This window comes from Somniosus microcephalus, chromosome 1 (genome assembly GCF_052327205.1).
Source record: "Somniosus microcephalus isolate GS21.2 chromosome 1, FLI_Smic_1.0, whole genome shotgun sequence".
NCBI classification, from domain to species: domain Eukaryota; kingdom Metazoa; phylum Chordata; class Chondrichthyes; order Squaliformes; family Somniosidae; genus Somniosus; species Somniosus microcephalus.
This window is the reverse complement of record NC_140987.1, coordinates 264,711,693-264,736,637: the sequence shown is the minus strand read 5'-3', so window position 1 is coordinate 264,736,637 and position 24,945 is coordinate 264,711,693. Positions and strand designations below refer to the sequence as shown.

General features: G+C 45.5%; 1 protein-coding gene across 1 annotated transcript in view; it reads left to right on the top strand.

Moving 5' to 3' along the window:
• grin3a (glutamate receptor, ionotropic, N-methyl-D-aspartate 3A) overlaps window positions 1–24,945 on the top strand; it is a 286,032-nt gene that overhangs the window by 253,719 nt on the left and 7,368 nt on the right. Inside the window, exons 6-8 of the mRNA XM_085993338.1 lie at window positions 3,663–3,814; window positions 14,120–14,284; window positions 17,931–18,004. Coding sequence (XP_085849464.1) covers window positions 3,663–3,814; window positions 14,120–14,284; window positions 17,931–18,004 — 391 coding nt within the window. The remainder of the gene's footprint in view (window positions 1–3,662; window positions 3,815–14,119; window positions 14,285–17,930; window positions 18,005–24,945) is intronic.

Below are 24,945 nucleotides of genomic sequence, written 5' to 3'. Positions count from 1 at the left end.
TCCCGATGACTGATGTCAGGTTAACTGGCCTGTCGTTCCCTGTTTTCTCTTTCCCTCCTTTCTTGAATAGCAGTGTTACATTTGCGACTTTCCAATCCGCTGGGACCCTTCTAGAATCTAGGGAATTTTGGAGGATCAAAACCAATGCATCCACTATCTCTTCAATCACTTCTTTTAGAACCCTAGGATGTAGGCCAGGGGATTTGTTGGTTTTCAGTCCCATTAGTTTCACTAGTACTTTTTCTCTACTTATATTAATTACATTAAGTTCCTCACCCTCATTAGACCCTTGGTTCTCCACCATTTTTGGTATGCTTTTTAGGTCTTCTACTGTGAAGACTGATACAAAATATTTCCTTATTCGCTATAATAATTTCTCCTGTCTCAGCCTCTAAGGGACTAATGTTTACTTTTGCTACTCTGTTCCTTTTTACATACTTGTAGAAGCTCTTACAATCTGCTTTTATATTTCTTGCTAGTTTTCTCTCACATTCTATTTTTTCCCTTTTGATCAATTTTTGGTTATCCTTTGCTGGCTTCTGAAACTCTCCCAATCCTCAGGCTTACTACTATTCTTTGCAACATTGTAAGCTTCTTCTTTCAATCTAATGCTATCCTTAACTTCTTAAGGTTATGCTATATATTTCTCTCCTCCTGTCCTCAAGACACTAGCTCGTATTTAGGTTGTGTCCCAAGGGTGCTGGAGGCACTCCAATAAAATTCTTTGTGCTTGAACCTGGAGTCTGTCATCCAGAGGGCATCCCAGCTGAGCCTAATCCTGTTCTCACTCAACGCCCAGGACCATTGCATTAGGGAAGCAGGAGCCCTGGCTGGTTTATCCTCCTTAGCCAAGAGGCCCTGAGTATAACTATACCATTTGTAGATGGAATTATGTTTTTTCAGGTTCATGGACATGCGTCAAGTATGAAGTGGGCAATGAGAATAAGTGAAGTCTTTGCAAATTGATGTATTTGAAAAGAGAACTTTAATCATTGCAGCTTGGTCAAAGCACAATGGCAGACATTGCCAAATCAGTCCCCTTACTCCCTTAACATGAGGCAAAGGATATACAAAAATAATCCAGCTGTTACTTGAGCTTGTGACTTACATCCAGCATCACTCTGAACTATAACCACGGCTCCCCCCTCAGTTGCTCTGTTCCTATTGGCACACTAACAGATTGCACTGTCTAGCGATAATATTTACTGACTGGATTATTAACCAGCGATCAAATGGTAATTGCCTCTTCATAACCTTGCATTCATTAATTTCACATCACTCATGGTCACCAAGGACCATCGTGACGCCTTCTGTTAGTTGCAAAAAGAGAAAAACAAACCCAAAATGGAATAAAACTGCTCTTATGTGTTCCACAGCTTGTTATACAAAAAAAGGCACCCAAGAGTGATTTCAAGGCTTTTATCTCATCTCTGGTTTCAGATAATAATCAGAAACTGCTCAAGCTTTACCCTCATGGTTTACAAAAGCATCGGAGTGCCTTGATGTAATTGTGGCCTTGTAAATACTTAGGAGTATCCATAATTCTCTGATCCTTGGAATAACCAGAGGGAGCTTTTGCCATCTACATGTTCCAGAGCTTGTTATATAAAAAAGCGGAGTGATTATCTGCACGAACACTTTTGCGGCCTCCTGCGCATGTATGCGGTATCCCGGAGCCACGCATGCGCAGTACCCAACAGTTGTGGCCTGCACCGTGGGCCACGCTTTCCTCGGCTCCATAAGGAGAAGGTCACTGGATCCACTGGTGGCGGGGGGAAGAGAGAGGATCGAAAAGGGAGAGAGAGAGTGAATCGGAGTGGGGAGAGAGAGTGAATTGGAGGGGAAGAGAGGGGATTGGAGAGGGAGAGAGAGAGTGAATCGGAGGGGGAATGGAGAGGGGATCGGAGGGGGAGAGAGTGAATTGGAGGGGGGAGAGACGGGATCAGAGGGGGAGAGAGAGAGTGAATCGGAGGGGGGAGGGAGGGGGGAGAGAGGGGATCGGAGGGGGAGAGAGAGACTGAATCGGAAGGGGGAGAGTGAGTGAATTGGAGGGGGGAGAGACGGGATCAGAGGGGGAGAGAGAGAGTGAATCGGAGGGGGGAGGGAGGGGGGAGAGAGGGGATCGGAGGGGGAGAGAGAGACTGAATCGGAAGGGGGAGAGAGAGTGAATTGGAGGGGGGAGAGACGGGATCAGAGGGGGAGAGAGAGAGTGAATCGGAGGGAGGAGGGAGAAGGGATCGGAGGGGGAGAGAGAGTGAATTGGAGGGGGGAGAGAGAGTGAATTGGAGGGGGGAGAGAGGGGATCGGAGGGGAGAGAGAGGGGATCAGATGGGGAGAGAGGGGATCGGAGGAGGAGTGCGAATAAAGGAGGAGGCAAGAGAGAGGGATCGGGGATGAAAGAGAGAAGGGGGGAGAGAGAGAGGATTGAAGGGGGAAGAGAGAGGATCGGAGGGGAGGAAAGAGGAGGTCAGGTACTCGGGGAGGGAGAAGGTCAGGAACCTGGGGATGGGAGAAGGTCAGGAACTCGGGGATGAGAGAAGATCAGGAACTCGGAGGGGGTAAAGAGCATGGAGGGCACAGTGAGGAAGGGGGAAGAATGTTATTCAGGTCTAAAGGGGGGGATGAGAGTGATTACATGATCCAGATGGTAAGACAGATCATGTTCTTCCAACCCCACCCCCTTTACACCCGCGCCATGTTCTCTCTCTCCTCCCGCTAGACCTGGTTAATTTCTCGGAAAGCTCGGTGCATGTGTGGCTAGTGACATCATTGGACTGGATGAAATCTGGAAGTCATGACAATGTCACTATTCACTTCATACCCAATAAACCTGTTAACAATCTGTGACTCACACACAATGCCCCATCTATTGGCGGGGGGGGGCGGGGGCGGCAGGGAGAAGGTCAGAAACTTGGAGGAGTTCAGGAACTTGGGCAGGGCGGAGAGGTCAGGAACTCGGTGGGGGGAGGTCAGACACTTGGGTGGGGGAGAAGGTCAGGGTCAGGAACTTTTTAGGGAGGGAAAGGGTCAGGAACTCAGGGGGTGGGAGGAAGGTTAGGAACTTGTTGGGGGAGCAGGAACTTGTTTGGGGAGTGGGAGAAGGTCTTAGCCCACGAGGATGAGCCCTGTCTGTTCTTGGTGAGCTCTGTTCTGTCTGGAACCTGGCAGTCAGAATGGCTCGAACTACATTTTGCAAAGTAATTGATTACTTAGGCAGGCAGGATCTAATTACACATTCCAGAGACACTGCTGGGTGTGCCTTGTCCTCCAAGGGAACCAGTCAGAAATCAGGTCTTGTCCTCCTAGGCGACCAATCAGAAATCTTGTGTTGGAAATAAACGCGACCATAAAAAGTAAGCACCCACAAATGATTTCAAGGCTTTTATCTCATCTCTGGTATCAGATAATAATTAGTAACTGCTCAAGCTTTATCCTCATGGTTTACAAAAGCATCAGAGTGCCTTGATGTAATTGCGACCTTGTAATTACTCAGGGGTATCCATAATTCTCTGATCTATTGGAATAACCAGAGGTAGCTTTTGCCATCTTCTTCAGTGTCATAACTGATTTCTTTTTCAATAACTTCAGGCCAATTCACTCGCAATGTCAGAAAATATGCTGAATCTGATTTTCCTGCTTCCTTTGACAATTCCTATTTCTAGGGTATGGAATTGGCCTTCTACAGAATTCCCCGTTGACTTCAAACATTTCTGAATTAATTAGCCAGTACAAGTCCAATGGGTTTATGGATGTGCTGCATGACAAATGGTATAAAGTTGTACCATGTGGCAAAAGAAGCTTTGCTGTGACTGAGGTAAGAAATCTTTTCAAGAGTAAAAAATGTGTTTGGTATTCAATAGGCATTACTAATATATTTAAAGAGCGAGTGTTACCATCAGTACTCCTGTGACAATCCTTCTTGTAATCTCTTTTATTTGACTGAATTGGATTGAACAAAAGGCCTGGTATTTCTGCTCAATTGTGCTGTTTTTTTCCCAGAAATTACTACCAACCAGTCAACAAATGTTTCACAAGGGCGATATTCCTATATTCTATTGCAATCACTTTCCACAACACATGAATTGATCGAACAGTAAACATCTGCCATCTTATTCACTGTTACCGTTCAATTTTCTGCGGCATGAGTAAATCACTTTAATTTTATTCGATTTTAATTTACCATCTTATGTGATTTTTTTTTTGAGTAAAAATTCTCTGTGGCAAACAGGGGCAGCCAAGAAGATATTTAACAGCCTTGGTTGCAGGGCAGGAGCAAGAATTTTTAATGAAAGAAAATAAAGAAAGACTTGCATTTCCATAGCGCCTTTCAGGACCTCAGGACGTCCCAAAGCTCTTTACAGTCGAGGAAGTACTTTTGAAGTGTAGTTGTTGTTGTAATGTAGGAAACACGGCAGCCAATTTGTGGACATCAAACTCCTACAAAAAGCAATGTGATAATGGCCAGATAATCTGTTTTAGTGATGTTGATTGAGGGATCAATATTGGCGAGGACAGCGGGGGTGGTGGGGGACTGGTGGGGAACTCCCTTACTCTTCTTCAAAATAGTGCCATGGGATTCTTACACCCACCATGAGAGAGCAGACAGGGCCTCGGTTTAACATCTCATCCAAAGACAGCACCTCCAACAGTGCAGCACTCCCTTAGTGCCACACTAAAGTGTTAACCTGGATTTTGTGCTCAAATCCTTGGAGTGGGACTATGAACCCACAACCTTCTGACTCAGAGGCGAGAATGCTACCCACTGAGCCACGGTACCTGCACATTCCGATCTACTGGCAGAAGCCTAAAATGGTCGGTAAAGCAAATTTGAGGGAGGCAGTGCAATGTTCATTGTTGTGATGTACAAGTTGAGCTACTTCATAGAGGAAGTACTAAAAAGTAAAGTGAAACTTGGGAACTTGGGTGAAATTGTGCACAAATGCACCTTTGAGAGGTTTCCAGTAGAAAGGTAATGAAAATGGCTGCTTAGCTGTTCTGCACCTTCGAGCCCAGTGTTGTCTGGACCAGACATTTTCATCTTAAGATGGGGAAAAAAGCTCTATCGAAAGTAAATGATATTGACGGATGCAAACCCAATGAATTTGCTCCTGAAAGAAAATCGGGACTGGAAAAGTTGCATAAAACGTGCTAATATTAATTGCAAATTAATTGTAACTTTAATTGCTGGCTGCAAAATGTAATAGCAGAAAACCGAAGCAATATTTAAATAAATTTGACTGCGTTCTGAAAGATATTAATTACGTTTTTGCAGTGGTGAATTTAAAAACCATTAAAGGGGGAAGTGAGTTCTTATGGTGTTAACTTTATTTCCTGCGGAGGCTGGGTCAGGCAATGTTGACTTTTGACGCTATTTTAGTATTTTTAAGTGAATTTTTAAGTCACATGGGAACACCACCATCTCCAAGTTCCCCTCCAAGTCACGCACCATTCTGACTTGGAAATATATTGCTGTTCCTTCATTTTCACTGGGTCAAAATCCTGGAACTCTCTCCCTAACAGCACTATGGGAGTACCTTCACCAGAAGGACTGCAGCGGTTCAAGAAGGCGGCTCACCACCACCTTCTCAAGGGCAATTAGGGATGGGCAATAAATGCTGCCCTTGCCAGCGATGCCCACATCCCAGGAACTAATTAAAAATAATTATGTTTCAGCATTAAGGGGAGGGATGCCTATAGCAACATCAAGAGGAAGAAGACCCAGAGAGAGCTCAGCAACACCAAGGAGGGTCACTGGAATCTGTTTTGTGTGCCCTTATGTTCCTGGTGTCCTGTCCATGTGCCCTCATGTTCCTGGTGCCCCAGCCATGTGTCCTCGTGTTCCTGGTGTCCTATCCATGTGCCCTCATGTTCCTGGTGCCCCAGCCATGTGCCCTCATGTTCCTGGTGCCCCAGCCATGTGCCCTCATGTTCCTGGTGCCCCAGCCATGTGCCCTCATGTTCCTGGTGCCCCAGCCATGTGCCTTCATGTTCCTGGTGCCCCAGCCATGTGCCCTCATGTTTCTGGTGCCCCAGCCATGTGCCTTCATGTTTCTGGTGCCCCAGCCATGTGCCTTCATGTTCCTGGTGCCCCAGCCATGTGCCCTCATGTTCCTGATGCCCCAGCCATGTGCCTTCATGTTCCTGGTGCCCCAGCCATGTGCCCTCATGTTCCTGGTGTCCTATCCATGTGCCCTCATGTTCCTGGTGCCCTATCCATGTGCCCTCATGTTCCTGGTGTCCTATCCATGTACCCTCATGTTCCTGGTGTCCTATCCATGTGCCCTCATGTTCCTGGTGTCCTATCCATGTGTCCTCATGTTCCTGGTGTCCTATCCATGTGCCCTCATGTTCTTGGTGCCCCAGCCATGTGCCCTCATGTTCCTGGTGCCCTATCCATGTGCCCTCATGTTCCTGGTGCCCCAGCCATGTGCCCTCATGTTCCTGGTGTCCTATCCATGTGCCTTCATGTTCCTGGTGCTCCAGCCATGTGCCCTCATGTTCCTGGTGCCCTATCCATGTGCCCTCATATTTATGGTGCCCCAGCCATGTGCCCTCATGTTCCTGGTGTCCAAAACATGTGCCTTCATGTTCCTGGTGCCCCAGCCATGTGCCCTCATGTTCCTGGTGCCCTATCCATGTGCCCGGTGTTCTATCCATGTGCCCTCATGTTCCTGGTGCTCTATCCATGTGCCCTCATGTTGTTGGTGTCCTATCCATGTGCCCTCATGTTCCTGGTGTCATATCCATGTGCCCTCATGTTCCTTGTGTCCTATCCATGTGTCCTCATGTTCCTGGTGTTCTATCCATGTGCCCTCATGTTCCTGGTGTCCTAGCCATGTGTCCTCATGTTCCTGGTGCCCTATCCATGTGCCCTGATGTTCCTGGTGCCCCAGCCATGTGCCCTCATGTTCCTGGTGTTCTATTCATGTGCCCTCATGTTTCTGGTGCCCCAGCCATGTCCCCTCATGTTCCTGGTGTTCTATCCATGTGCCCTCATGTTGTTGGTGTCCTATCCATGTGCCCCCTGTTCCTGGTGTCCTAACCATGTGCCCTCATGTTCCTGGTGTCCTATCCACGTGCCCTCATGTTCCTGGTGCCCTAGCCATGCACCCTCATGTTCCTGGTGCCCTATCCATGCACCCTCATGTTCCTGGTGTCCTATCCATGTGCCCTCATGTTCCTGGTGTCCTAGCCATGTGTTCTCATGCCTCTGGAGCCTAGGCTGTGTACCACTTAAGTAGATCTGTGCTGAGTGACAGAAAATCCATAGCTCTAAGAGTGCAAATTAAAAAGATTCCCAGTTTTTGCAGCATGACCGCACTTCACGATCGAGAATTTTTACATAACCTCTGAGTGTTCTCAGCAACTCTGCTCTTTTGAAAGGGCTTCAGGAGAGTTTGTTTACACCTGATTAAAACAAGGGGAAGCAAGGGTTGCGAATGCTCAGGGAACTATATGTCAAAGCAGGCTAAAGAGGCATGTGAAAGTCAATGACTGATTTACCCTTACAATAAAATTTGGCATTAGTCATCACAAGCCATAAAATAATACTCAGCCAGACTGAATTAAACATAAAGAATTACGAAATATTTAATTGACTGTTCATTATCACTTACAGGTATAGCCACACTTCCACCCTACACTCAATGTTAGCACAGACCTTTTGTACAATATGAGTGCTGATACAAGTCATGCTTCAAAATAAATTATAGGATAATTGATAACCATGCAAGGCAGTAGCATATTGAGGAGCTTACAAGAGCTGAATCAACTGTAAGAGTGAATCTCAAGTAGGTTACAGAGGCAAATCTCTGCTCAGAAGATCGTGGGCTCAAGCCCCCCTACAGGGACTTTGACTTAGGCTGGCACTTCAGTGGGCACTGATTGTGCTGCATTGCTGGAGGTGCCACCCTTCAGATGAGATTTTAAATTGAGGTGCTCCTCTACCTGTTCAGGTGGATCGAAATAATCCCATAGCACTATTTGAGGAAGAGCAGGAGAGTTCTTCTGGTGTCCTGACCAACACTTAGCCCTTTATCAACACCAAAAAAAGATTAACTCGTCATTGTCTCATTTAGTTTGCGGGATCTTGCTGTGCACAATTTGACTGCCACATTCATCTATATTACAACAGTAACTACAATTCAAAACTAAGTAATTGGCTGTAAAGCACTTTGAGACATCCTGAGGTCAGGAAAAACACGATACAAATGAAAACTCTTCCTTTCTGTCTTTCTAACACTTGTCCAAAAGGTTAGAGTGCCTTCTGCCACAACTATACTTACCACTGAAATTCAAACATAAGAACATAAGAAATGGGAGCAGGAGTAGGTCATTTGGCCCTTCGAGCCTGCTCCGCCATTCAATAAGATGATGGCTGATTTTCTACCTCATCTCCACTTTCATGAAATATCCCCATATCCCTTGATTCCCTTAATATTCAAAAATCTATCGATCTCTGTCTTGAATATACTCAGTGACTGAATATCCACAGCCCTCTGGGGTAGAGAATTCCAAAGATTCACCACCCTCTGAGTGAAGAAATTTCTCCTCATCTCAGTCCTAAATGGCCAACCCCTTATTCTGAGACTGTGACCCCTGGTTCTAGACTCCTCAGCCAGGGGAAATGTACTCCCTGCATCTACCCTGTCAAGCCCTGTAAGAATTTTGTATGTTTCAATGAGATGTTAGGATATACCAAACACTGGTTACATGCATTAAAGGAGCAACATTCCTCGAATGTGCAAAGTATCTTCCACAGAAGCCACAAGAGGTTTTTGTGGCCTGCCACAGGAGTAGTTCTGATGTGGAGGCACCTGATGTTTCTGATCAGGAGCAGTATTTTATTGCATCTCAGTAGGAAACATTAACAGTAGGAAAATTGGGAGAGCTGTCCCACAGACTAGTCAAGCAACAGCTTGACATGGCCATACTCACAGAATCATACCTTTCAGCCAATGTCCCAAACTCCTCCATCACCATCCCTGGGTATGTCCTGTCCCACCGTCAGGACAGACCCACCAGAGGTGGCGGCACAGTGGTGTACAGTCGGGAGGGAGTGGCCCTGGGAGTCCTCAACATTGACTCCGGACCCCATGAACTCTCATGGCATCAGGTCAAGCATGGGCAAGGAAACCTCCTACTGATTACCACCTACTGCCCTTCCTCAGCTGATCAATCAGTACTCCTCCATGTTGAACTCCACTTGGAAGAAGCACTGAGAGTAGCAAGGGCACATAATGTACTCTGGGTGGGGGACGTCAATGTCCATCACCAAGAGCGGCTCGGTAGCACCACTACTGACCAAGCTGCCGAGACCTGAAGGACATAACTGCCAGACTGGGCCTGCGACATGTGGTGAGAGAACCAACACAAGGGAAAATCCCACTTGACCTCATCCTCGCTAATCTACCTGTCGCAGATACATCTGTCCATGACAGTATTAGTAGCAGTGACCACCGCACAGTCCTTGTGGAGACGAAGTCCCGTCTTCACACTGAGGACACCCTCCATCGTGGCACTACCACCGTGCTAAATGGGATAGATTCAGAACAGATCTAGGAGCTCAAAACTGGGCATCCATGAGGCGCTGTAGGCCATTGTATTCTACCATAATCTGTAACCTCATGGCCCGGCATATCCCTCACACTACCATTACCATCAAGCCAAGCGACCAATCCTGGTTCAATGAGGAGTGTGAAAGAGCATGCCAGGAGCAGCACCAGGCGTACCTAAAAATGAGGTGCCAACCTGGTGAAACTGCAACACAAGACTACATGCATGCTAAGCAATGGAAGCAGCATGCTATAGACAGAGCTAAGCGATCCCACAACCAACGGATCAGATCAAAGCTCTGCAGTCCTGCCACATCCAGTCATGAACGGTGGTGGACCATTAAACAATTGACAGGAGGAGGAGGCTCCATGAACATCCCCATCCTCAATGATGGCAGAGCCCAGCACATGAGTGCAAAAGACAAGGCTGAAGCGTTTGCAAACATCTTCAGCCAGAAGTGCAGAGTGGATAATCCAGCTCAGCCTCCCCCCAAGGTCCCCACCATCAGAGAAGCCAGTCTTGAACCAATTCGATTCACTCCACGTAATATCAAGAAACGGCTGAGCGCACTGGATACAGCAAAGGCTATGAGCCCCAACAATATCCCAGCTGTCATGTTGAAGACTTGTGCTCCAAAACTAGCCGCGCCTCTAGTCAAGCTGTTCCAACACTGGCATCTATCCGACAATGTGGAAAACTGCCCAGGTGTGTCCTATCCACAAAAGCAGGACAAATCCAATCTGGCCAATTACCGCCCCATCAGTCTACTCTCAATCATCAGCAAAGTGATGGAAGGTGTCGTTGACAGTGCTATCAAGTGGCACTTACTCACCAATAACCTGCTCACCGATGCTCAGTTTGGGTTCTGCCAGGACCACTCAGCTTGAGACCTCTTTACAGCTTTGGTCCAAACATGGACAAAAGAGCTGAATTCCAGAGCACTGTGGGAGTACCTTCACCACAAGGACTGCAGCGGTTCAAGAAGGCGGCTCACTGCCACCTTCTCAAGGCAATTAGGGATGGGCAATAAATACTGGCCTTGCCAGCGACACCCACATCCCAGGAATGAATAGAAAAAACTGGTAGGCTTGAGGTCTATAAAACAGAGAAGCTGGCATAACGGGCGAGGGGGGGTGGGGGCGGTAAATGTGACTTTGGACAATGGAAATGAAATTCGGGAGAGATATATAACAGGCATCTGATCCGCTACAGCCCGTTTTACACTATCGCCCAAATTCAACATATTCAGACCTCTCCTTCGTAATAATGAGTTTGACAACCCAATGAACCCAATTTTCAATGCACCCAGTGTCTTCCTGTTGTTATTTTACCAAATACATATGAATTTAAGTTCAGTGCCAAGTTGGTACAATAATAGAAGAATCGGGTTGGAACAATGGCTGGACTTTTTCCCCATTCACTTACAGTTCTCTGGAGTAGATTTTGCCTTTGAAGTCAATGAAGATAAAATTTGGGTAGATGTAAAACGGGCTACCGATTCGTTATCACCTGTTTTTACACTATTGCACAATAGTCAAAATCTACCCTTATATTTCTGCTCAGACCGATAGGTTTCAATGTTTCTGCAATGCAACCCACCCTGCCAAGGTAACAGCGCCATATTTCCTCATCCCTTGTACCAGTGCTTGAATGTCTACAGCCCATGGCCCATAAATTTGATTTGAATGGGAAATTACACTCACTGACCTTTCTAACCCCCAGTACCAAGTAATTCACCACATAATGGAATGTGTGCTTTCTCTTCTGCTCAGCTGCTGAAACGTTGCAGCAGAAAATACTTGCAATGTATTTTGGGGCGATTTAAGGGGGCTGGGAAATAGCACAGAATCAGCAAAATCTCACAGTCTAGTGCGAGGAGACGACAAAGAAAAAGCTTGTCATTCAGGCAAAACGTGGGCGGTGGATACAATGGGGCGGAAATTCCTGTAATCGGGAAGTTACGCCCGAAATTACGCCCATTCGTGCACCCATTTTTCCAATGTCAAATTTATGCCTTATGCCTAAGTTTCCTGACCATTTCATTAGCATATTAAAATTGGCATAAACAAGCAGAAATCAGTGTAAACAATCAGGGCCCGAGGAAACCATAAACTTACACCCTATTTCCCTTCTTTAAATATAAAAATTTAAATTTCAAGCCATTTAAACATCATTCATGAACATCAGGCACAGAAAACTTATTTCCTGCTGTGCCTAAACTTCTGGGCTTAATTTTGCACCCATTTTGAACCCGCATAATACAGGAAATTTCCGTGTGCGGCTCTTTAGCCTGGGAGCAGAACCATAATAATGAGCTGAGATGTGTTTGGCTGCAGGTATCGATAGAGGAGTGTAAAAGATTGAGGAAATTCGGGCGTAATGTGCGTAATGCACTCGCACCCGAGTTTCCTCGATCTTTTACGCCGGGTATTTGCTTTACACCCTGATTACGCCTGCCTTTGGGGGCAAATAAACAGGAAATTGTACCCCTATGTACCAGCACAAAATGCAAAATTGTACTCTGCTGTTACATCAAGGCTAAAATGTTGACCTGGGCTAACCATTTATTTTTCTCCACCTTTTAACTTTGAGTCCTGCAACTGTGTCTCTGCATCAATTAAAATCTTTCACTGGAAATAATGGGCCTGAATTTGCAGTCGGAGGCTTCCCACAGGCGGATGCCTCTGAACGGCAATAAATCTACGAACCTACCTGATGGTCCTAGATCCACGGAGACTCGCACTGCTGGGCCTCTATGCATAGACATGCGTAAAGGCCCACGTATCCCAGGGGCGCAGGCGGTTCGCAACCGCCCCTGGGATCACGTGGGCCGGCCCAACCAATGACTGGGGATCACATAAAAAACACATTAGCATCACAAATTTAAAAAATTACATATTTAAAATTAATTAAAATACAATTTAATTAAACATTTAAAACAAAAACCTTAACTTATTTTACAGGTGTTTTAATATTTAAATAATTGAAAAAAATCTATTTTTATATTCATTTAAACTCTTATGCTGGTAAAAGCAGGCCTTGCACCTGCTTTTATCAGGCGTAAGAATTTCACAGACATTCGTTGGGCAGAAGTTGGGCAAATAGCCCAACTCTCCACCCACGGATGCTCTTTCCCGGGGATGGCTACGATCTGTCAAGAAGATTCTTGACAGATCACAAGTTCTGGGTTTTCGCGCATGGAACTTGTGCGGCCCTTACGGGCACATACGCACCCGTAGGGGCCGCAAAATACAGGCAAATGTTCTGATACAGTCAGTGAGGAGAGCCTCTGCTGCCACCTTTAGCATACACTGAATAATACAACCAAAAAAAACACAAGCACAGCGAAGGTGAATACAGTTATAAAGATTAGCAGGGAGCCAACATGTTGGTTCAAAATAGATTTTTATCTGAACTCTTTTCAGTAGCAATTTGTATTCATTTAATCCTGTGAGTGCAGTGAAAAGAATTTCAAAAGTTGCAGGAGCTCCTGACAGCAGAGCATAGAAACAGGAGTCCGTCATTTAACCCCTCGAGCCTGTTCCGCCGCCATTCAGTGAGATCATGGCTGATCTGTGACCTAACTCCACATACCCGTCTTCGCCCCATATCCCTTAATATCTTTGGTTAACACAAATCTATCAATCTCAGATTTAAAAATTAACATTTGATCTAGCATCAACTGTCATTTGTGGAAGAGAGTTCCAAATTTCTACCACCCTTTGTATGTAGAAGTGTTTCCTAATTTCACTCCTGAAAGGCCTGGCTCTAATTTTTGGACTATGTTCCCTAGTCCTAGAATCCTCAACCAGCAAAAATAGTTTCTCTCCATCTTGTGGGGAGAATAATGCAACTAGATCAATCCTGCGTAGGGGAAGTGCATCAATTGATTGACTGCAGAATAGCATTGATGGTGGCTTCAGATGGGTGCACTGCTAAGGAAAGGGCTGTGGACACAGGAACGATATATCTGGTATGCCACAATACTTGGTGTACCTGCCTTGACCACCATGAGGCAAAATATTTACTTTCAAAGTGAAATACAAGCGATGAAGACACGAAAACTTTACTTTAAATGTCATTGACTACTTTATGATCTCCCATGACATTGCTCCCAGCCTATATTTTTTTATTGTATCTCTCCTTGCAGTCTGCTTGCTTGCCTTCACTGTCCAATTCTTTTTGTGTCCTATTTGCGATTCATTTTTTTCTGTCTCCCTCTTTCTCTTTGTATGGCTCCATTACAGGTGTGCAAACTTCGCTGCTGGATTAAACCGGGAGAGATGTATATCGGGCGACCGATCCAATATTGTCCATTTTACACTATCGCCCAAAGTTAACATTACCCCCACATATGTATCAGCCATATGTTGTTAGACAGCTACCTCTGTACCTAGAGCTCTGGGTAGAGGGGTGGGGGAAACAGGTGTTAACACCTGAACCTTAAATAAACACGCGCTGTAATCCACATCCTTTATTGTCCAGAATATTTTACACACACCTTAACAACTAAACCCCTGTGCATACTTGAGGTGTAATAGTGACATTTGCACTCTGTTCACAGACTTTACAAATGGGTATCAAGCACTTTTCAGGTCTCTTTGTGATGCTCTGCATTGGTGTCGCTGGTTCCCTCCTTGCCACAGTCGGCGAGCATATAATCTACAGACTGGTGCTTCCACGGATCAAAAGGAAACCAAGACTGAAGTACTGGCTCCATACAAGCCAGGTATGAGTCCATGTAAATATCACATTGCTATGGTTCCCATTGAAACCACACAGAAATTCAACGAATTGGATATACTTTACTCTTTTTTTTGTTTGCAAAACTGAAAATCTGTGATCATATGGCTCTAATGAAATGATAGCTTTCCTCAAAGGATCCCTCACCCTTACAGAGCCAAGTGTAAGATTTCATGTAGTAACAATGTTAGTAATTCCAGAGTAATAATAGTACAGGTACCCAGCAAGTAACTTCTATGAAATTTACTCAAGGCAGCGATAAACTAGAAAATCCTGGTCACGAATTATGATCAGTGAAGCAAACCAGAAGCTGTCACTCTAGCTGCCCCGCCTCAGATGCTAGATGAATTTTATCATGACTTTATAAATAAAATATTCTAAAATGACCAAGACAAAGAAGTTTCCAGCATTAGCAACTTTACAGTTCCACACCCTGCCCCTCATCCCCTATTGAAATTTTTCCCATTTCCACCGCCCCCCCCCAACCCCGCCATCTCATTTACTGATTAGATTAACTTAACAGTTGTAGTTCCATTTTTCTCTTTGATGTTCATACTTGAAAGCATTCACTGTATATACAGTTGTAATGGAACCACAATATGGCTCTGAGCCAAGTAACCTCTGAACTGTGATGAAATCCTGTTGCAGGCAACAGGTCGAGACACACAAGAAAGTTCCTCAGCGGGCTGCCCAGTACTGACAACAAGCCCAATTAAATAACACATCAGTTGGTTCAGTAGATAAGAATGTGTTTCTACACTCTCTTGTTACCGTTTGCACCTGAGTTTGAAACCATCACAGCTCACCGAGCCACATAAGATTAGAACAGGGAACCAAAAGCTTGGCCATAGAGGTAGGTTTTAAGGAGCATCTTAAAGGAGGGGAGAGAGGTGGTGAGGCGGAGAGGTTTAGGGAAGGAATTCCAGAGCTTAGGGCCTAGGCAGCTGAATAAGTAAGGTACATTTTTGGCAGCCTCACTCCAGATCCTACTGCTCACAAGTCCACAGTATTAAACTGTTCATCATATGGTATTGACAATCTAGCGCAGACATTGGGCCAAAAATAGGAAGCAGAAATTGGCAGGTAATGCTTTGCATATTCAGCGTGAAATTGATTTGGAAAACTACTCGGCAGACAACTTTTTAAGTCCATAATTTTGGTTGTCTGCAAAATGCATTCCTGAGCAGTTGCTTTCAGCGACTGTTAAAGGCTGAGACTCAGTGAGATAGCAGGTGTGTTCATAGGAGAAAACACCCAATCATATTAATGAACTCCTACCAATGTTAGCAGTGGTTCCTTCACATACAGGATTGGTAAGAAGCACATAATTCACAGCTTGCTGAGTTAATTGTAACTATACGTGGCATCAGGTCTCCTCTCTCATTCCAGAAGAACATAAACCAAATTGGAATGAAGTACAAATTGGAGCTCATACCTGCCCCAACAGGTTTGCCATTATCAGGATGACAGTCATAAGAACATAGGAACAGGAGGAGGCCATTCAGCCCCTCGAGCCTGTTCTGCCATTCAGTTAGATCATGGCTGATCTGTATCTTAACTCCATTTCCCCGCCCTGGTTCCTTAACCCTTAATACCCTTGCCTTTCAAAAACCTAGCAATCTCAGTTTTGAAATTTTCAATTGACCCCCAGCCTCAACAGCTTCCTGGGGGAGAGAGTTCTAGATTTCCACTCCCCTTTGTGCAAAGAAGTACTTCCTGACATCACCCCTGAATGGCCCAGCTCTAATTTTAAGTTTATGCCCCCTTGTTCTGGACTCTCCCATCAGAGTAAATAGTTTCTCTCTCTCTACCCTATCAAATCCTTTAATCATCTTAAACACCGCAATTATATCACCCTTAATCTTCTATAGTGGGAATACAAGCCTAGTCTATGCATAATTTAACCCTTTTAGCTCCAGTCACCACAGTCCCTAAAAATCCAATAAATTGGTAAACCTAGTAAACTGTTATAGCACTGTATTATGAATTTGTTTTGGGCCATCTTCATGTACCTGCTCTAGAGAATCTACTCCTGTCATACACCTTCAGTTGAGCTGATATATTAGCAGTGTAGCACATTAATGTAGCACATTATTTCTCTCTTACCAATTTTCTATTCTATTTCCTTCCCGACTCGCTCGGGTACAATTCCACAGGTTGTCCTCTGGTACCTCACCCAACTGACTATTTTTATACAATCAGAATGATACAGCACAGAGGGAGGCCATTCGGCCTATCGTGCCTGTGTTGGCTCTTTGAAAGAGCTGTCCAATTAGTTCCACTCCCCTGCTCTTTCCCCATAACCCTGTAAATATTTTCCCTTCAAGTATTTATCCAATTCTCTTTTGAAAGTCACTGTTGAATCTGCTTCCACCACCCTTTCAGGCAGTGCATTCCAGATCACAACAACTCGCTGTGTAAAAAAATGTTTCCTCATCTCACCTCTGGTTCTTTTGCCAATCACCTTCAATATGTGTCCTCTGGTTGCTGACCCTTCTACCACTGGAAACAGTTTCTCCTTATTTACTCTATTAAAACCATTCATAATTTTGAACACTTCTATCAAATCTCCTCTTAAGCTTCTCTGCTCTAAGGAGAACGTGTTGAGCCTTGAGAGTATCAGCAGGCTCTCTTATCAACGGGTCTTCTCCCAACATCCAAGCATCTTCACATCAGCAGCAGCAAGAGAGGAAGCCTTTGCTGATTCTGAGGCTGGTGGTAGTGCCTCTACTGCTACACCTACTGCGAGCAGTCGCCTCCCAGCGCAGACCAAATGAGCTGGTGCAGCATCTCACTGGATTAATTCACTTGTTTAGTAATTTATGAGTGAGTGCATTCATCAGAGATTGTCACATTTCATAACATTCATGCCACACAAGTGCCAGGCAATGACTATCTCCAACAAGCACAAGTCTAACCACCCCCAACATCAACATTCTGTGGGTCACTATTGACCAGAAATTTAACTGGACCAGCCACATAACTACTGTGGCAACAAGAGCAGGTCAGAGGCTGGGTATTCTGTGGTGAGTGACTTACCACCTGACTCCCCAAAGCCTTTCCACCATCTACAAGGCACAAGTCAGGAGTGGGATGGAATAATCTCAACTTGCCTGGATGAGTGCAGCTCTAACAACACTCAAGAAGCTCAACACCATCCAGGACAAAGCAGTCCATCAGCACTCCATCCACCACCTTAAACATTCACTCCCTCCACCATCGGCACACTGTGGCTGCAGTGTGTACAAGATGCACTGCAGCAACTCGCCAAGGCTTCTTCGACAGCACGTCCAAAACTCCCGCCTAGAAGGACAAGGGCATGGGGCGCATGGGAACAGCACCACCTCCAAATTCCCCTCCAAGTCACACACCACCCTGACTTGGAAGTATATCGCCGCGTTCCTTCATCGTTACTGTGTCAAAATCCTGGAACTCCCTCCCTAACAGCACTGCGGGAGTACCTTCACCACACGGACTGCAGCAGTGCAAGAAGGCGGCTCACCACCACCTCCTCAAAGGCAATTAGGGATGGGCAATAAATGCTGGTCTTGCCAGCGACACCCACATCCCAGGAATGAATAAGAGAAAAACTAGATTGCAACCACAATAAGTAATGTGTTTATCCTTTTCAGCGATTTCATCGGGCTTTAAATACATCCTTCAGTGATGAACAATTTCAGCAGAAACTGAATAGACTGGAAAAGAGGTAAGAAAGTTTGGTTATATCGTTGGCACTCAGTCAGTTGCATTTTTTTCTCAAACATGCTTTCCATAAATAAAATGAAGAAATCATAAGGGCCAATTTTTGAATGGAAAAGTGTAGGGAGCGAACCGATGATTTCCTGAGCGACACTTTTGATAGGTGAAGTTCTCGCCACAAGTGTGCATTTGTAAAATCAACCTTTTGCTCTCTGTAATTAAAACAGAACATGCTGGAGATTTGAAATAAGAACAGAAAATGCTGCAAACACTCAGCAGGTCAGGCAGCATCTGTGGAGAAATAGAGTTAACGTTTCAGGTCAATTAGAGATGTAACAGGTTTTAAGCAAGTGCAGGGGCAGGGAAAGGGTGGGGCGGGGGAGGAATGAACAAAGGGAAGGTCTGTGATAGGGTGGAAGGCAGGAGAGATTAAATGACAAAAGGGATGATGGTGCAAGGCGAAAAGAGATGTTAATGGGACAGGTAAAGAAACAAAAGGGTCTAGAGGAGCTGGAAATGGCAACAACTGCTCTCTTGTTTTAGGTCCAGAAAAAAAATAACCTTTTGTTTCAGTTTGTTTGCGATTGTCACAGTATTAACTGCTTCAGTTCTTTCGCAGTGATCATCTTGCATTGTTTGGCAAACATAACTCACAAATAAATTGCATGTTGTTGAGAAGCTCTTCTCCATTACTTGCTGCTATTGTGCACTGCAGTTATTGCCTGTTTCTAGATTCAGCTGTCATCATTCAACCTACTCTGAATTGCCTTCTCTTTTATATATTGTAAAACATATCTCCAGACAGATATTCCATTTTCACTTACTCTTTGAGCGCAATGCACAAGAGGGCTACCTTGTGAAGATGCATAGGATAACATTCTATTGCTATTCTTATCAGTGAGAATCTGACAGCTAAAGAAAGACTTGCTATTGCCTCATCAAGTATAGCTGAGGCTATCTGGGCTCAAGTGGACCAAGCTCACGGGTAGCGACTAATTATCGGTAATTGTTATAGGTCACGAGGTCAGACACCTGAACATGATGAATGATTATGGAAACTGATTTTAAATGCTTTTAATATAAAATGCCACCTTTGTCTGATGGGTGATTTTAATTTTTCTGGCATTCAGTGACCCGATGGTTTGTGGTGGGAAGTGCAGCTGAAAAATTTGTCAAAAATATGCAAGACTGTTTCCTGACTCAACATGTTAATGAAGTGACCAGGGATAATCATATATTGGACCTCGGCCTAGAAATTCGGTTTTGGCGCAGCGAGGGCTTTAGCGCCGGAAGTTAGTGCCGGCGCTAAGTCCCCCTGCGCGCGCCAAAAATTCAGTAGCGCCGCGCCCAAACGGCTGCCGGCGCTACTGAGGGGTCTCAGCGCCTCAAAACTGGCGCCACGCGCCGCATTGCGGCGCTATTCCGACGCTGCGGCGCCTGCTGCGGTGCGGCAGGCTCGGGAAGTGCAGGCCTCCTCCTTCCGTTAAGGAGGAGCTGCTTGCACCCGGCCGCGGCCCGCGATAATCTTTTTAAAAATGAGCCCGGCACCTCGGACAAGTGCCGGGCTTGCTTCTGTTCCGGGGGGGGGGCGGGGGGAAGTCCGGGGAGGGAGCTGCGGCCAGGCGGCCGGCGGGAAAGCGGCCGGCCGCCACGGGGCCTTTAATGCGCCGGCGCAAAGTTCCGTAAGGCACCTCTGCCAGAACGTTGCTTGCGGCTGCCACAGGCGAGGCGGCCGCAACTCAATTTCCGAGTTCGGGCGGGTTACCATGGCAACCGGGACGCTGCGCACACCGATGACGTCATCGGTGCCGGCGCAGCGCTACCGGCCTAACGCCGATTTAGGGCCCCTGTCAATTTCTAAACTGGCCATAACTTCGGCGCTAGGCCCTCTAGCGCCTCAAAAGCGGCGCTAAGGCCAGTGAATTTCTAGGCCCTCATGTTTAGTAGTGAGCCTGACCTCGTATCAGGCCTCCATGTGGGGGAACATCTGGCCAACAGTGACTCCAACATTATATGGTTCCAATTGGCTGGTAGATCTAAAGGTACTGAGAACCTGCAACTCATACCAGATTTCAGAAGAGCAAACTTCACCAAAATGGCAGAGGACTTGGAATGGGTAAATTGGCTAACCCTCCTGGGTGGTGATGAGGCCGATGTAGAATGCAAATGGAAAGTTTTTAAGAACAAGATAAAAAATGTGGAAAACATATATGTACCCAAAGTCAAAAGAAGTAAATATGGTAAGAAAAGGCCAAGGTGGCTGACTGGTTATGTACAAAGACAAATAAGATGTAAACAGAAATGTTTCTATAAATGAAAGACATTTAATACTCAATTAAACAGAGCTGAGTACAAGGAACAACTAAAGAAAGGTCATCGACCTGAAACGTTAACTCTGTTTCTCTCTCCACGGATGCTGCCCTGGCTGCTGAGTTTTTCCAGTGTTTTCTGTTGTTATTTCGGATTTCCAGCATCCGCAGTATTTTGCTATCATAAAGGAAATGAAGTTCTGATGAAGGGTTCGACCCGCAACGTTGACTCTGTTTCTCTCTCCTCGATGCTGCCTGACCTGCTGAGTGTTTTCAGCATTTTCTGTTGTCATTAAAGAAAACGAAGGCTGCTATTAGATCCGCAAAAAGGCTAATATAAAAAAGGACCATAGACAACTGTGGAAGCAATGGGAAGAGGGTTACCTACTCTGGGCTGGAGCGATTATCGAACAAAATTTGTCACCGAGCCACTTAAGGAGATATTAGGACAGGTGCCCAAAAGCTTGGTAAAGGAGGAGAGAGAGCTAGACAGGGAGAAAGGTTTAGGAAGGGAATTCCAGTTACTAAAGAGCCCATTGGCTCCCTTGCAAAGGCCTGGACCCCAGTGTGGTTTTCCTCTGGCAAGGCCAGTGCGCCTTGTTGCTTCCTATGTACTGGTCATATGACATAACCCAGGAAACTCCTGGCATTGGAATTTCCACCCCTCCGCCCCAAACAGGAACCCTGGAATCCTCCCAGGCCTCCTGCCACATTTCTAGTGGCCTTATGTGGATTTTTGGAGCCACGGTGCCAGATGAATAATGGTCAGTGCCACAAATGTGACATAAATCATCCCCTTTGAGCTTTATCATGTATTTTGCTTTTGGTTGGATGATGAGGTTATGAACTTAAAAATTGTGTGTCTTTCATTTTGATGTCCCAGATGATCCACTTCTCATAATAAAGTTTAGAAATGTTGCTATAAACTTTTCAGTTTATATATCTGATTGGACAAAGCTCAGCTGCCTACCCTTTGGCCTTCTGTTTACCACAATACTTCTGCAGTTGTCAATTTGCTCAACCACTCCCTCACTTCATCCTTTGATGCCCTTGTGCCCAGTAAACCTTCACAATTCACCATCCTAGTTATTCCTCTTGGTATTGCCCTCATTTTTGCTCCCTCAAGTACAAGGGGTGAAGAATTGAATGTATCTGGTGGACAACTGGTTTAGGCATCCATCACCAAATCTGGCTGGTCCACTTCAAGTGCTATGGGGCTTCACTCAGCCAAAACCACCCACTGCTCCAGGATCATCCTGGAGAGCAAAGACAACCCTGGCTTCTTTTCTCTACTATCAATTGTTTCCTTAAACCCCTCTCCCCTGCCTGCTTCACCCTCACCTCCAACAACAGTGCAAAGATCTCATGGATTTCTTTGACACTAGGGTTGAGACCATCCTTTCAGCTGTCTCTACTGCTTCACCCCCTTCCCTTTCCCCTTTACTACTAAGCAAAACCTCCCCCCGGCAACCCTCCCCCCTGCCGTCCCCACCTCCACCCCCGCCGTCCTAGCCCTAAACCTGCGTCTCGCTCCAGTTTCTCTCCCATCTTCCCCTCATGATCTCTGAGCTGATCTCATCCATGAAAACCGCATCCTGCTCTTTTGATCCCATTCCCACTAAATGGCTGAGCACCCAACTTCCTTTCCTGGCCCCCATGCCCCCTCAAGTACTATCCTCTTTCCTTTGAAAACTGCTGTCATCACTCCCCTCCTCAAAAAACTCACCCATGACCCCTCTGTCCTTGCAAACTACCATCCCATCTCCGATTTCCCCATCTCTCCGTTCCTCAGACTTTGGCTGCTTGTGCCACCCCCTATTTCGCCCCAGCATTGGTAGTCGTGACTTCAGGTGCCGAGGTCCCAGGCTGTGGAATTCCCTCCCTAAAGCCCTCTGCCTCTTCACCTCCCTCTCCTCCGTTAAGACCCTCCTTAAAACCCACCTCTTTGACCAAGACTCCTCCCAACATCTCCTTCTTTGACTTGGTGCACATTTTTTCTTTATGCCTTTGTGAGGCACCTTGGGTTGTTTTTTCCAAGTTCAAGGTGTTATATAAATGTAAATTGTTCTTGATGAATAGAAAATAAGAGGCGGCCAGAGTGAGTTATATGACTTTAAAATAATTAAGAAGTTCTTCTAATGTCACAAATCAGATCAGGGACAGTCTTGCTGGCAAAGGAATACTAATTTAACAGAATCCTCAGTATCCTGTATTTACTACATAGAAAAAGCAGATGACTAAGGTTGTGCTGCAGTTTGACTGTAGAACTGTCCATCGCTTGCTGGAGCATGTAATAATCTCGGGGAGATTGGAATTGCGATGGTGATATTAGTAATGAAAGTGTTGATCCATTTGTATGGAATTCCTCTGTCGCTTATTTTGAAGAAGACTTTAAACTAATATAAAATAAACGGGTTAAAACCTTTCTAAAATAGCAGACAATTTATTGCGACTAATATCATACATTGCAATTTCAACCCCCGACTTTCTCTTTGTTTTCAGAAAGCAGCAGGGCCAATTTCTTGAAACATGTCTTATTCTGGTAGTTGTCCCTCCACGGCCTCGCCCCTCCCTATCTCTGTAATCTCCTTCAGCCCCACAACCCCCCCGAGATATCTGCGCTCCTCTAATTCTGCCTTCTTGAGCATCCCCAATTATAATCGCTCAACCTTTGGTGGCCGTGCCTTCTGTTGCCTAGGCCCTAAGCTCTGGAATTCCCTGCCTAAACCTCTCCGCCTCACTTACCTCTCCTTCCTCCTTTAAGGCGCTCCTTAAAACCTACCTCTTTGACCAAGCTTTTGATCACCTGCCCTAATTTTTCCTTGTGTGGCTCGGTGTCAAATTTTTTGTTTTATAATACTCCTGTGCAGCGCTTTGGGCCGTTTTACTACATTAAAGGTGTTATATAAATACAAGTTGCAGTTGTTGTTGTCTCCAATGCACCCTTCAGTAACATTTTAAAAAAATGATCAGATGGCAGGTGAAGCATTTTACTGAAAAATATTCTCATAACCTCCTTGCAGATAGCTCCGTATATATCACAGAGACTAAACACTGGCTGGGATGTGTCATTTAATAACATTGAAGGGATTCAGGTAATATTATATAGTCAATTTTAACCTAACCCGGGAAACTGATGGGGATGGGGTGTGACACTGGTTTTACACTCCATTCGATTTTATTCTCCATTCTAGTCCACAGAGAGTAATGTCTAGCAGGGTGTAAAACCGGCATTCCACCTGATCCCGTTAGATTCCCGTCTGGCGAGGGAGGTTAAAATGACTAAAGTCACTAGAGCAAAGCTTCAATGGTGTAAGCCATTTATCCAGAGTCTTACGGTGTGTTATAACTGTAAAGTCCGCGCCTCAATAATACACGGACTTCGGGAGAACAGTTTAACAGGTACTTTACTGAACAAGAGGCAGCTTGAAACTGAAACTACAGAAGCCTGCTAGGGCCTTTTATACAGGGGTGGTCACTGCCGGTACTGCAGTCTAAGACCAGTTATTCCCTTAAAGGTACATACACAACAATTCCCCCCCTTTTAGATAAACAGTACATAACATTCATTTAACAACTAAATAATAACTAATTACAATTACAATTTTCTCAGTACTATATACATCAACTGAAATAGTCATTTATAAGTTCAGTCTTTGAGGAGGCTTCCTGATCCGGACTGGATAGCGCCTTTCTCGAGTATCCTGTTCTGGCGGTGGATTCAATTCTGGCTCATTGTCATTGGTTGGTTCGTCAGCTTCCAATACCCCTGCTTCTGAGGTAGACGCAATCTGTACTTCGGGCTCATTACCAGGTGCACATGCTTGTGGTACAGGTTTGGCTTGTTCCTGTGACTCTAGAATCTGGTCAGCATGGCGTCTCACGATGCTCTCTCCAACGTCCACTGTGTACATTAGTGGTCCCTGCTGTGTGCATATCGTGCCTGGCTGCCATTTTTCTGTTCGGTAGTCGCGGGCCAAGACTGGTTGCCCTATCTTGAAGCTCCTGGTTGTCTTCTCATTTATGTGCTGGAACTGCTTATCCTCAACATCTCATCTTATGTTTGGTTTGAGCAAATCCAAGCGACATCTTAGTCTCCGGTTGAAAAATAGTACGGCTGGAGTTTGGTTGGTTACTGCATGTGTCGCATTCCAGTAAGCAAACAGGAAGTTATCCACCTTGTGTTGCAGTGGTATGTCGTCATTATACATTGCCTTTATGGCCTTTTTAAAGGTCTGAACAAACCTCTCAGCCAATCCATTTGTGGCTGGATGATATGGGGCAGATGTGTAATGTTTCACCCCATTATTCTTCAGGAACCTCCGGAAATCCTCAGACACAAACTGTGGACCATTGTCGGAACAGATCTGTTCTGGCAACCCATTCCTGGCGAAGATGGTCCTTAGGACTGCAATAGTTTTCTCCGTGGTGGTGGAGCACATTTTAATGACCTCTGGCCATTTCGAATGGGCGTCCACAGCGATAAGAAACATTGAGTCCATAAATGGACCAGCGAAATCAATGTGTACCCGTTGCCATGGAGATGAGGGCCACTCCCATGGATGTAGCGGGGCCTGTGGTGGAGCGTTTTGGACCTTCTGGCATCCTGTGCATCTCTTGGTCATATCCTCGATTTCTT